The sequence below is a fragment of the Piliocolobus tephrosceles genome, unplaced genomic scaffold, assembly GCF_002776525.5.
Source record: "Piliocolobus tephrosceles isolate RC106 unplaced genomic scaffold, ASM277652v3 unscaffolded_25770, whole genome shotgun sequence".
NCBI lineage: Eukaryota > Metazoa > Chordata > Mammalia > Primates > Cercopithecidae > Piliocolobus > Piliocolobus tephrosceles.
The window spans coordinates 2,989-16,974 of NW_022308499.1; the positions used below are offsets into that span (position 1 = coordinate 2,989).

Sequence of the window (13,986 nt, forward strand, 5' to 3'; positions counted from 1 at the left end):
TCAAAGGCTTTCTGGGAGAAAGGTTAAGTAATCCAATAATAAAATCATAATAAATAAAATAAGAATAAAATGGGAATGAGAATAGCACCTACATGACAGGGTAGTGTTGAGGATGAAATGAGTTAATGTGTGTGACAGACAGTGTCTGGCGTAGAGTAAGTGCTGGCGATTACTCCCAGCGATGGTGCTCAGGACAGCCCTGTTTAAAACCCCCTGCAGCCTCCCACTGCCCTTGGAATATAGTTGTGGCTTTTGAGGCCCTGCCTCGCTTGGTGCCTGCTAAGTCCCGGCCCCATCCCTCTCCCTCGTCCCTCTATTGACCCTGAGGATCCCTAAACATCCACCTCCTGTATCACCTTCGGGCTTTCCCCTGCCAGTTCCCTGCCGGGAAGCTGGCATCAGTTCAAGCACTGCCCTCTCCTAATGTCCTTCCTTAGTACCCTGCCCAGGTAGGGTCCTCCTCTGGGCTTCCAGGCTCCTGGTACTTCCTCAGTCCATGTGCTGATGACCTGTATTTTATGACCTGCGTCTGCCAAGTGGTTTGATTCACTTGTTGACTGACTCACAAGGGCAGGCAGGAGTCATGTCTGTCCTGTTCACCACAATACCTGCAGAGCCTCCAAGTGTCTGCCACAGTAGGTGGACACACAGTAGGCGCTAAATAAGTGCTGGCTGAATACATGAATGAACAAAGAGCTGGTGCCAGAGAGCCCGACTGTGCCTGGTGGATAGCAAGGCTCAGACATGAGTTGGAAAGAGGGGTGGGGTCCCACCCGCAGAGCCAGGTCCAGGGTGAGCCTGGAACCTTGCCTCGTGCTGCAAAGGTCACGGATCCCAGAGCTGGGCTGGGGGCAGAGACCAGGCAGTCTCTGGCAGGTGGCCCTGTTCCAACTGTGCCCTCTCCCACCGGCATCAGCCCCCAAGAGCTGGGCTTAACTTACCCGACGTCCCTTTGCTCCCCTCATGCCTGGTGGGCCTCGAGATCCTGGAGGACCCTGGGAAGAGGAGAAGGAGTTTGGAGAAGCCCCTTTTTAGGAAGTGAGAGCAACACGGTGGGGCTGGGAGTGTGGGGCAAAGCTTGAAGGCCTGCAGCCCTCAGACAGGCATGTTCAGAAACTGCCAGGGCCCCAGCAGCCTTCACATGGCAGGACTGAGCACTTGGCTCATTGGGGAAAGCAGCAGGCGAGCCACAGCCTCAGACACAGCCAATGCCCTGGGCTATAGGGGGATGGGCCTCAACCTTTCCTGGGAGTCTGGGGAGTGGGGAGAAGCCTCCCTGCATAATATTTTCTTCTCCTTTTCCTCAAAATCAATAATGAGAAGATACAATGCCATTCATTCATTCATTCATTTATGTATTTATTTAGGGAGGATCTCGCTCTGTGGCCTGGGCTGGAGTGCAGTGCAGCCTTGAGCTCCGGGACTCGAGTGATCCCCCCGCCTCAGCCTCCTGAGGAGCTAGGACTGCAGGCATGCACCATCATGCCCAGCTAATTTTCTCATTTTCGTGGGGACAGGGTCTTACTATGTTGCCCAGCCTGATCTCAAACTCCTAGACTCAAGTGATTCTCCTGCCTCAGCCTGCCAAAGTGCTGGTGTGAGCCACTGCATCATCTACAATGACATGTATGACAAAAGGTCTCCTCAAATCGTCATCTACCTTTCTCTCCCCCGTCACAAAGGCGAATCTGGTGACCCAAGTTCTGTCCCTCGCCTCCACCCTGACACCCAATATTTTCCTGAATATTTTCCCCCAGGGAAAAGAGGAGGAGGAGGAAGAACTGAGAACACAGGCCTGGGGTGAGCTTGGGAGGCAGAGGGGGCAGAGTGGGAGAGGATCAGGAAGGAGAGAAGGAGAGGGAGAGGCAGAGGCAGAGAAGTGGGTGGGGTGGCATGAGAGGGGAGCAAGGCCCAGCCACAGGCACATGCGCAGCCATCTCAGTCTTGATGAACAGACAAGAGGAGCAAGAGAGGCAGTGTGAGAGGGCGAGGAACCAGAGCCAGTTTAGTTCTTGGAATTCTCAGCACCTGGCCTGGCACAGGTGCACGACAGGCACTCAGGAATCTGTTGAATGAACAAGGAGCACATGAACTGAAGAGGGCAGAGGGTGGGAAGGCAGGGAACGCAGGAGAAGATGGGAAGCAAGCCATGCCTCTGCCTAATGTCTCCCCCGCCCCCACCTCAATTCCAGGCCCAGCTTAAGAGACCTCAAGCGGCAACTTCATCCAGCGGCCAGCCAGGACCCTCTGCCAGCTCCAGGAGCCTCCCAGCTCCTGCAGCAATTCTCGGACTGGGTGTGCTCCCTTTGCAAGGCAGAGCTAGCCTCGTCCCTCCTCTGAATACCAGGGAGAGGCCCAGCCCCATTTGGGGCCTCAGAATGAACTCTTGATGTTCCCACTTCCCTCTCCCCATGGCTTCCAGGGGTGGGAACCCAGCCGCTATCACCCGGCAGACCCTCCGATAGCTGCTGCGGAGGGGCTGTGGTGAGGGGCTGGGTCCCAGGCTGACCGTTCGTCAGCAGAGCAAGCAGGGTGTGGACCCGGGCTTGGCCCCATAAAAGGCAGATCTGACTCCTGGATGGTGGAGAACACAAAGACTGGGTGAGAATGGGCCATTTTATAGAGTGATCTCAGAGCTCAGAAGGCATGCAATGCACCACTGGGAAATTTCGGGAGCCAAGTCTCTACATCAAGGCATAGATTGCTGAAAAGAGCAGGCTGGAGCACTGGAGAACCTGGGCTCACAGGCCAGTTCAGTCATTTACTAATTGTGCCATTTTAGGCATGTTACTTCAACTCACTGGGCCTCAGTTTTGTCATCTATAAAATGGGGATAGAAGAGTCCGTACCTCCTAGAGTTTCTAGAAGATGAAGTGACAGAGTCCTCAGGAAAAGGTAGCTGCCTGCTCTCGCAAGGCAGGAGGAGGTCAGAATTGAATGCTAGACCCAACTCTGGTCACTGGGTGACCCTGGGCAGGTCCCAGGGCCTCAACCCCAGCCCCAATAATGGATCTTGATGGATCTCAATGTGCTATCGGACAACATGGAGGTGAAAGTGATCGATAAAGTGGGAAAATGCCAATCAGGTGCGAATAACTTCACCAGAAATGTCACTTTTAATGGTATTAGCCTTACTAATAATAGGGGCAACTATCATCTCTAACAAATAGTTATTACCACTCATTAAGCCATAGTTACGCAGGAGGGTTATGAGGCCCCACATCATGCACTGCACCATTTCTCATGACAACCTCATACTGCAGGTGGCATCATGCTGACTTACAGATGGGGACACTGAGGGTCTGAGAAGCTATGAATGTTGCCAACAATCCCGCAGCTGGCAAGTCGGGGAGCCAGAATTTCACCCCCATGTATCTGATTCTGGAGGTGGTTTTCTGGGCCTCTGTGTTAGCCAGCTTTCCCAGTGTCACTGGGGGCAGCTCGCTGGCCAGAAGGAACCCCAAGAGATCCAAGAGACCAGCCCCATACCATAGCAGTGGGGGCCATGGCAACCTTGGGATCAGAAAGCAGCAGCAAGTGACCGTCTGATTTCACCAAGCCTGAGTCAACCCACTGAACAGGGGGAAGCACTGAGGAGATGGGGCGGGGTGGGAGGTGAGTGGAGCCAGGGGGGCGAGGGATTCAGAAAAGGCCTGCACCTTCTTCTCTGCGTCGGCCTGAATATCCCCACTCTTTCCCCATCTCCTACCGGCCTTCCATTTTGTCCCAGTGACTCCTTTCCTGGCTTTCCGCCTCCCACTTAGACAGATGGGGAGACTGAGGCCAGGATGGCTGAGGTTCAGGGGTACCAGGGGTAGAACTTGATGATGTACCCCCAGCAACCTTGCACTCATGCTTCGGCCCTACTCTGGGCACCCCCCATGCTGAGGGCTCCAATCACTCCATCTCTGACCACTGGGAGGGAGGCTGGGCCCTTGCATTCCAAGCTGGGTGCCTTGGCCAGCCGTGCCAGCCCCCCGACCAGAATGCTGGTCCTCTGACTCCCTGCTTCTACCCCAACAGTCCCACTTCCACATTGCCAGCTCCTCCAGCCCTGGGCCAGATAAGACTTTTCCTCCTTCTCATGAGCAGGGCAAAAATATGTCACTGGGAGCCCAGAGTGCTGGCTTCTGCTTCCAACTGTGCTCCTCAAGAATGTTCCAACTTGTCCAAAGAATCATGAGGATGGACAGAGTCCGCCGGTGCTGGTGCCTTCTCCTCTGGATGACGGTCCCCTATATTCAGGCCTCTCACCCTTGGACTAGTCCGTCCCTCTCCCTCCTCAGCCCCTGGTGTGGCCTGGCACAGAGTAGGTGCTCGATAAAAGTCTGTTAATGATGGAGAAAATGTTTATACTCGACAGCCCCCACTAGACAGTGAGAGTCTTAAGAGCTGGATCTCTTTCTTACAATTTTTGTACCTCCAGGGAGGAGCGTATGCTAGCACACAGTAGGTGCATGAAAAAGTGTAGGAGCTGAGTTGGCCTTGCTTCCCTAATCATAGTAGAGAACAGGTTTATGCGAGCTTCCCTTGGGTTCAAACCATGAAAGGCTTCCGGGTCCTTCCTCAGCTGACCCCAGGGAACTGCTCAGTCTGGGCTTTGGAGACACCCAGGCAACCTGAGCTCACTGCCCCTCAGTCCCACCTCCGGATCTGTGCCTGGGCTGGTCCCTCTACCCCCACACCCTCCCCACCTTCCCGAAGCCCACCTCGGACTGGGTTCCCAGACCTGAGCCCTGGCTTTGGCTGAAGAAAATGCCGTTTCCCAGTTTCCATCCTCCATTGGCAGAAACTGAGGGATCTGAAGCAAGTTCTACCTGCTCCAAATGAGAGCAACTCCGCCCCTACCCCCTGCACATCACCCCTGGGGAGGAAAAAGGGCTCCTGAACTTGAGTGCTCCTGGCCGCACCCTTCCCCCAGCTCTCCCAGCCTCTCCCACCACTCTGCCTTGAGAGCCTCAGGAATATCCCTGCTTCCTCAGTCATCATGAGAAGCCCAGGCCCCTGAGGACCCTCAGCTCTGTTTGTCCAGCATTTCCCATCTTCGTGCCTGCTTCTTCCATAACAGACATCACTTATTGGGTTCTATCTACCCTGCCCCCCATACCAGACTACACGCTCCAAAGGAAGGGCCCATTTTCTGCCTTTCTTGCTGCCACATCCCCAGCTCCTGGAACTGCTGAAACCCTCTCTCTACTAAAAATACAAAAATTAGCTGGGTGTGGTGGCACAGGCTTGTGATCCCAGCTACTAGGGAGGCTGAGGCATGAGAATCTCTTGAAACCGGGAGGAGGAGGTTGCAGTGAGTGGAGATTGAGCCCCTTCACCCAGCTCCTGAAACTCCTCACAAGCACTTACTGCTCAGCAACTACAGAGTGAATGAGTGAATGGACAAAAGCAATAATGCTGCTAATAACCAAAATGCTCCCAAGGAACAAACACCATTAGCCCCATGCTTCCATTTAACCCACACGATCACACTATCATGACCATGATTATTTTTTCTGTTTTTCAAATGAGCAAAATTCAGGCTCAGAGAAGTTAAATGATCTGCCCCAGGATTATAGTCAGAGAGTGGTATAGCTGGGATTCTACCCAGGTCTGTCTGATTCTGAGGCTTGAACTCCTAATCCTTATTCTTTTTCCCTCTTCTCTTGTCTTCTTTCTCTTCTCTTCTCTCTCTTCTCTTTCTTTTTTTTTTTTGAGACAGAGTCTTGCTCTGTCGCCCGGGCTGGAGTGCAGTGGCCGGATCTCAGCTCACTGCAAGCTCCGCCTCCCGGGTTTACGCTATTCTCCTGCCTCAGCCTCCCAAGTAGCTGGGACTACAGGCGCCCACCACCTCGCCCGGCTAACTTTTTGTATTTTTTAGTAGAGACGGGGTTTTACCGTGTTAGCCAGGATGGTCTCGAACTCCTGACCTCGTGATCCGCCCGTCTCGGCCTCCCAAAGTGCTGGGATTACAGGCTTGAGCCACCGCGCCCGGCCTCTCTCTTCTCTTTCTTTCCTTCCTTCTTTCCTTCTTTCCTTCCTTCCTCTTTCTTTCCCTTTCTTTCTGTCTTTCTTTCCTTCTTTCCTCCTTTCTTTCTTCTTTTCCTTTTCTTTTATTTTCCTTTCTTTCCTTTCTTCCTCCCCTCCCAGCCTCCTTCCCTCCTTTCTCTTCTTTTCTCTTCCCTTCTTTCTCTTTCTTCCTTCTTTCCTTCCTTCCTTCTTTTCCTTTCTTTCCTTTCTTCCTCCCCTCCTGCCCTCCCTCTCTCCTTCCTTTTCTTTTCTCTTCCCTTTCCCTTTCTTTCTTTCTTACTTCCTCCCCTCCCTCTCTCTCTTTCTTTCTCCCCTCCTTCCTTTCTTCCTTCCTTCCTTCCTTCCTTCCTTCCTTCCTTCCTTCCTTCCTTCCTTCCTTCCTTCCTTCCTTCTTTCTTTCTTTCTCTCTCTCTCTCTTTCTCTCCTTTTTTGAGACAGGGTCTAGCTGTATTACACAGGCAGAGTGCAGAGGCACGATCTTGGCTCACTACAACCTCTGCCCCCTGGGTTCAAGCGACTCTTGTGCCTCAGCCTACTGAGTAGCTGGGGTTACAGGCACATGTCACCATACCCAGTGAATTTTTGTATTTTTAGTAGAGACAAGGTTTTGATCTTGAACTCCTGGCCTCAAGTGATTGGCCTTGCGAAGTACTGAGATGACAGGTGTTAGCCACCACACCCAGCCACCTAACCCTTATCTGACAGTGGTTTGAGCTTAGGGATCATGAGGGCTTTGCTTACCTGGGGTCCAGGTTCTCCAGGGGTCCCCATACCACCTGGCATTCCAGGATGACCCTGCCAAGAGAGAGAAGAAAAAGGAGGAATCAGCTGTGGAAGGTGCCCCTTCCTCCTTCAGTCCCATCTCGGTCAACTCAGCCCCACTATAAAGCCAGGAGGACAGCAGCTAGGCCCCCCGGACAAAGAGGGAGCTGGTCATTCTGAACGTCTTGGGTAAGTGGTTGGTGGAGGACAGCAGAGCTGTCACTCAAGGCTGCAACAGAAGAGGGCAAGAGGATGCAGACTTACTCCTTACCATCGACCCCTTGGGTCCAGGCACGCCTGGGGGTCCCATCATGCCACGATCACCCTGTGATGGAGACAGCAATGCAGGCAGGTCACGGCTATGGCTGTGGGGTGGCTCTGTGGGAGGCAGGTGCAGAGGGCCATCCAGAGGCTCAAAGAGAGGTAGGGGTTTGCTCAAGGTCTCTAGAGGGTCCCTGCCTAGTTCATGGCCACATCACCCAGGTGGGGATCTGGGATTTCACTCAGAGGAAGCCAAGACCTCTGACAAGCCCCGGAAGGCCTCAGCATCCCCTGTGGCGGGCCACACAGTGAATTTCCCTCCAAGGATGGTCCTGATTAAGGAAGCGCTAATTACATTGTCCCCTTTGATCCTGGCCCACATCATGTTGGTCCTTATTAGGCCTGGCATCCCCTGGGCTAGGCTTGCTGAGGCAGAAACAGCAAGAGAAGGTGTGTCTTTCACTCTCCTCACCCCCTTTCCAAACCTAGATGAGATGCTAGAGAATCAGAGACATAACTCGTTCCCTCTCGAGCAATCCAGACACACTGGGCAGAGTTGGCAGAAGGTAGGTGCTCTGGGTTCGAATCTTGGCTCTGTTTTTATGAGGCCCTGTTTCTTGTATCTGCCCAGCCAGTAAATATTTATTGAGCACCTACTATGTGTCCGACACTATCTGCAAGACTCTGAATATACAGTGGTGAGCAGGCCTGCTCCCATGGAGCAAGGCACTCAGAGGGTTGTAGGAGACACAGTGCAGTGAGGGTGGGGGTCATGGTGCTAAGGTGTTATCACTGGGGGACGTGACCCACTGGGGGCAGAGCTGGTCCGGGAAAGCTTCCCTCGGGAAGTCCCTCTGGATCCAAGAGCTGAAGGATAATGAAGAGCATCTGAGCAAAAAGGGTGGAGGCAGATGGGGATGGGAAGAGTGCATTTGGCCAAGGGAATGGTACAGGCAATGGTTTGTAGGTGAGAAGGGTCATGGGACATTTGAGCAACAGCAGAAGGCCAGAGTTGGCTTTGATGTTGCGCTATCATTATGTAAGATGCTACCACTGGACAAAACAGGGTGAAGGGTACTATTTTTTGCAACTTCTTGTGAATCTGTCATTATTTCAAAATAAGAAGTTAAATTTAAAATTTCAAGACAAAAAGTTGAATTTAAAAGGAGGAGGAGCAGAAGGGGAAGGAGGAGGAGGGGGAGAAAGGCAGAGGCCTGAGGGCCTGGGCCACATAGAGTGATACAGTGAGGCACAAGAGGAGCCTGGAGAGTTAGGCGGGGCCAGACTCGGGGGGATACTTCCTCCCTCTGGACCTCAGTTCCTCCGCCTATTAAATGGGAATAATATTGGTTCTCCCAGAGGGCCTGTTCTGGGGATCGGATCAACCCATACAAAGGAAGGCAAGTGCCTCCAAGGCCCTTGGTGGGAGCTGGGAGCCAACAGGAGGCAGAGTGTCTTAGTGAGCAAAGCGTAACTAACCTTTGGCAATGAACCTGGTTCAAATCTGAGCACTGCCACTTATTATCTGGGTGACCTTGAGTAAGTCACCTCCCCTATTTGAGCCTCTGTTATCTCATCTAAAACAGAGGCTTAGCAAGGCAACTTCATCCTTCCTCTTTGTAAAGATGCATCTTTTCCTCCCTGCTCTCGTCCACCCCTGGGCAGGGCCAGCGGGCAGCCGTGAGGAGCTCAGGTCACACACATCTGCTGGTTGTCACACAAAAGTCTAACTGTGCTTGAGGCTGATGACAGGAGGGCAGGGATGGAACCCCAAGGGATGCCAAGAAAGGGAACAATGGCTCTTGGCAGGCTCAGAATGCCAGGTCAGGAGAGAGGCTAGGGGAGGGTAGTCTGAAATCCCCAGGTCAAAGGGCCTCTTCACCTTTTTAAAATTTCAAAACACAAGCTGTAATTGTTTATCTTATCCCCTCAATACCACTTACCTTTTCTCCCATGATTCCTGGCTCCCCAACCAGACCAATGAATCCCATAAATCCCTATGAGACACATGAACGAAAGCAAGAGAAACAACGTGAATCCGGGGACCCAGCCTGCCTGCTCCTTCCCTTGAAGCTCATCTCCCAGCTGTCTCCCGCCTGTGCCTGGTCACCCAGCCAGCATGCGGCTGTGCCGGGGAGAGCACTCTCTTTCTCTGGGCACCATTCTGACTTCCCTCACTCCACCAGATGGTTCTGATTTTGAAGCCAAGCCGTGGGGCCGCTGCCAACATCCCTGGGAGCGCCACACATTCTTCCCGCGCCAGAAGCAGGCTGGGAGGCTGCCACGTTTGGAGAGCTGGGGTTGGGGCGGGGGGTGGCCCTTAAGCTGAGCTGGGAAGAGGCCATCTGTGCCCATCTTTCGGGGCTCTGGGGCTGTTTCAAAGAGTGAAACAAACCCTCTGGCTGGGATAGAAATACCGTAACAGCCTCCGCCAAGAGAACTGATTGGAATCAAGGAGGCGGAGGCCTCTCTACTAGTAGTCTTCTGAAAGGCCTCCTTGCCTTTTTCTGAAAGGGTGCACACACAGACACACGCTGTGGCTCTCGCTGCTCTGCTGAACTCCGCTGGGTGACAACTTGCCTCTGGGTTCCAGGGGGTCTTTCTAGGTGGCCCCAGCCCTTGCCATCTCCCTGAGCAGGCAAACACGCACACATGCAGCGAGGGTGGACAGCCTAGAGGGGTCACCTAGGAAGGCCCACCAATTTCTTATTCAGGCCGTACTTTCTTCCCTGCTAAGGAAAATGCAACTGAGTGGGGAGGGCCTTGTGTGGTTCAGCAGTGCAGAAGTGGCTTCAGAAGAACCCGGATTTGCAGCCAAGAGTGAATTAGGAAAGATGGAGGGATGAGTGGATTTCTTCCATAAAATCCGCTCCCTGTGCCCCAAACCCTGGCCAGAGTAGAATGAGACCTTGGGCCAGGAATAGGCCAGAGGTTGTGTACTCAGGGAATAAAGCCAGTCCAGCTGTCAGTCAACTACAGTGAGAGGGTTACCTCCGAGATCCACACTTTCTTATCTAAAGACAGTTTAAAAGTTGACACTTCAGCAAGGGCCACACGTATCTTGCTGCTGCAGCCTGGGATGGCAGCTCTGGTTGTGTGGCTCCAAAGACCATGCACCTTCCCCTCCAGCCCAAGGCCTCCAAAGCATGTGGCTGTGAACAGGGCCTGGATCTCCTGTACATCCCAGCACCACCCTGGCACTACACATGGTGGGTCCTGGGCCTGCCTCTAGTTCCCTGGGCTCAGAGACCTTTCTGAAGTACAAGGTAAGAGGGATGAGGTACTAGGTACGAGGTCACAGCTAACATGTCACAGAAAATAATCAAATATTTGATTTTTGCAATAACTTAATTTTTAAAAATTAATTAGAGCATTTTCCAAGTGAGAGCAATATTATAACAACAGCTTGAACGTATTGAGCACTTCCTGTGTGCCAAGCCCTGTACCTGGCACTTTATCTATGTCACTGTCACTCAGTCTTCAGGTGTGTGGGTTCTGGGCAAATCAGTCTCTCAGAGCCTCATCTGCAGAATGGGAGACAACAAAGGTACCTCTCTACCTCCTGGCGCTGTTCTGAATACGGGAGATGGTGCACGACGCGTAGACGTACTTCATACATGTTCGCTCTTTCCCATCCCCTCTTAATTTGTTTTACAAAGGCACAGGGGTAAGACAGAGGCCTGAGCTTCCCACAAGGGAGCAGTCAGACATTTAGAGGATGCCGAATGAAGGGAATAAAAACTGCTCTGTTAAAAGGCCCCTGCCCGACTGGCCCAGAGAAACAGAAATTTCATAGCTACTTTAAATTTATGAGATGTTGGGTCCCGGAAGGCAAGCAGGTCATAAACCTCAAACAAGAAGCCAAACAGGATCCTAATGAATAAGAGCCATACAGCAAGTGCCCCATCCCCCAACCCGCACCCCTAGACCCCCCTTGGGGTACTGTCCCAGAACATCCTGGCAGGCCTGTTCTTGAGGCTGGTCCAGAGAGGCCAGGCCCCGAAGTCCAGGCAGGTCGACGGAGAAGCAGCTCTGCAAGCTGCGGGCATGGCTGGCTCCTCTCAGGTTGGCAAGGCGGGCACAGGAGGAGGCAGCATTGTTGCCCACAGCAGGCACTGCACGGGCAGGATCCGAGTCCCCAGTTTTGGGGAGGAGGCTAGCCTGGTCCTCACATTGCCTACAGATAAAGGGCCATTGTCTGCTATGGGAGGTTTTCTTCCTCCTCTCATATGCTAGGCCTTGGGGATGCAACTGAGAATGAAAGGGCTATGGACGCTGAGCTGCACTAGACAGCTCAGTGTGATGTGTTTACATGCGTGGCTGCCCCTGGACGGGGCGTCTTGAAGGCAAGACCCATGCCCTGTCCCCAGCACCTCAACCAGGGCCTGGCAAGCAGTCTGTGCTCTGTTAGAGACATGCCAGGGCTCAGGAGGTCAGAGAGTTTTCAGCCCACGAGGCAGGCATTGGGAACCCAGCAGACGTCAGTGTCAATCTTGCCTCTGACAGTGATGTTACTGCCTGTGAGATCTTGGACAAGTTACTTAACTTCCCAGAGCCTCAGTTTCCTCATTTGCAAAATGAGGATAGTAATACTGACTGCCATAGACGATTGCGTAGATAGCATTTGGCACAGAGTCTGGTACCTAACAGGTGACTCATGAATGTCACTGTTATTGGGTCGTTGCAAAAGTAATCCCAGTTTTTGCCATTATAATGGTAAAAACTGCGATTACTTTTGCACCAACCCAATACTATGATTACAAGGAGGTCCCATGGTGTGAGCTTCAGAACTTTCCCAGGGATCCTCTGATTCTGCAGTGAACAGAAAATGCCTGCCCTTTCACTGTGACCACATGGGGTGGGGGCCAAGGGAATGGCTGGCATGGTACCTCCATGTGCCTTATAGCAGCCACAGGGTTCCAGCTCTGCCTCCTTCCTGCTACTGTCCAAGCTGCCTGGGCAGCAAGCTGGGCGCTCTGCTGACCAAATGAGCCTGGGCTGCTCCAGGCGAGGTTCCCACCCCTCCTGGGCCTGGTTCTGCCACTATCCCACTTGGTCATCTTGGTCAAACCTGCTTCTCCTCCATAAATCCCAGATTCCCAACATGGACTCGAATCTGGGGGTTCTAAACCTGGGGTCTCTGTCAGGCTCTATGAATAGAATTCAGAGGGTACATCAACTTGAATGGAAAAAAATTAAAACTCTTATTTTCATGAACCTCTAATTGAAATCTACATGTGCCTCAAATATGAGTGTAGGCAACAAACCACGGTAGTATTACAAGGACCTGGGGCTGTCCCAGAAAGTGACATGTCACATTACCATCATTGCTGTAGGGATCTCAAAATACATCACTAAGGCTTGGCATTACTTTAAAATTGAGGCCGCTGTTACACTTGCTGCTAGAACTCATTATTTAATGCATTGCCAAAGAAGCATATATATGAATATATTAAATGTTAACGTATTTTCATAATTGCATTTCTATATAACCAGTTTCCTTTGTTTTTAATTTTATGCATTTACAAACTCTATTCTGAGAAGGGGATCCTTGGGCTTTTCCAGCCTGGCAGAGAAATCCAAGGCACAAAAAATGGTTAGGACTCTTAGATAGAGTGATTTCCAAGAATGTTTGTGTTCTGACTTCCAAGACCCTGCATATCTATTTCCCGAGGGCCCTACCATTAGCATAACTACGAAATTGAATTTGCTGACCAAATTGCCCTGTTTTTTTTTTTTTTTTCCAATCAGGAAATATATCCAGGCCACGGCAGCCTTTCCAAACTCCTGGGCTTCCCACAGAATGCGCTCGAATGTCACTGGAAAGATTTCAAAAATCCAGGCCTCCCCCTGCTTTAATTCCTTTCTTCCCCCAACAGATGTTGCAGGCCTGGTGAGGAAGCCCATCGTGTGTGACTCTCACGCCACTGACAGGGTTTCGTAGTGCGGCCAAATTCCTCTATGGCCATCCCGAGCATCAGTCCTTCCAGCTTGAGGAAGCCCCTTACAGAAATGAGCTCCATATTTAAAGGAGTGGAGGAGATGAACACCTCTCCACTTCTGAGTCCTGAGGTTAAGCTTTCAGGAGGCCCCAGGGCTGGGCAGGAAGGACTGAAGCTGTCCGTCCGCCCATCACTCAGAGCTGTTTCTCTGGACTTTAATTGAAGGTCGTGATCCTCAAACCTCCATTTTAATGACTAGTTGCAACCTCTTCTCTTCTTCAACCTTGACCAACCAGCCAGAGCCACTGGTTTGGATTTCATCTTCTATATAATTTAGGGATGCCTAGACCAAGGGCCTTTGGCAAGTGGTAACACTTCCCTGGCCTTTGGCTTCCTGATCTGTAAGCTGATGGGAACACGAGCAACGACTGCCAAGGGCTCCTCCAGTTTTAATGTCCTGGGGGAGCAGTCACATAACCTCTTTGGGCAAATGCACCAAAAACCTGTGTGTAGAGTCAGGCTGTGGGAAAAAGCTGTCATGACTCTGATCTACACCTTTCTCATTTCGAGACTTCCCCGCTCTGAGGGTTACCGTCCACATCCATCAAAGGGGTGGAGGACTGAACCTACCTCGGGAGTTGTTCTGAGAATTACACGAGGTGGTGCCTGGAGGATGCTGGGCATAGGGCTTGGCACAGAGTAAGGGCCCAAAAATATGGAGCCACTCATTCAGAGACCGTTGCTAACTAACCTGCTCTCCCACCGGCCCCGGCCGACCAGGATCCCCTGGTTCCCCCTGCAAAGAGACAAAGAGGAGGATGGATCAGGATTGGAGATGAAAGTCTAGACCTCCTTGGGGAAGTCCCAGGCCTGCTGGCCTTAGTTGCCATTGGTGGGGATGAACCAGGGACCTTATCTCCAGTGTGTGGCCTTATCTCCAGACTTGGCCTCTCCAGTCTGCCCAATAAATTGGGCAGAGTCAAAGGGGTACTTGGACAGAACC

At 52.1% G+C, this 13,986-nt stretch overlaps 1 protein-coding gene across 1 annotated transcript; it reads right to left on the minus strand.

The window, feature by feature from the left end:
- Positions 1–773: 773 nt before the first annotated feature.
- On the minus strand, positions 774–13,735 carry LOC113221547 (collagen alpha-1(XXVII) chain-like; the record flags this gene model as incomplete). The annotated part of the gene is made up of 6 exons (XM_026450881.1): positions 13,614–13,735; positions 8,985–9,038; positions 7,052–7,105; positions 6,760–6,813; positions 942–995; positions 774–845 (listed from the first exon to the last, which is right to left on the minus strand). Coding segments are annotated over exons 1-6 (387 nt in total), but the record flags the coding sequence as incomplete, so codon positions are not given.
- Positions 13,736–13,986: the final 251 nt, after the last annotated feature.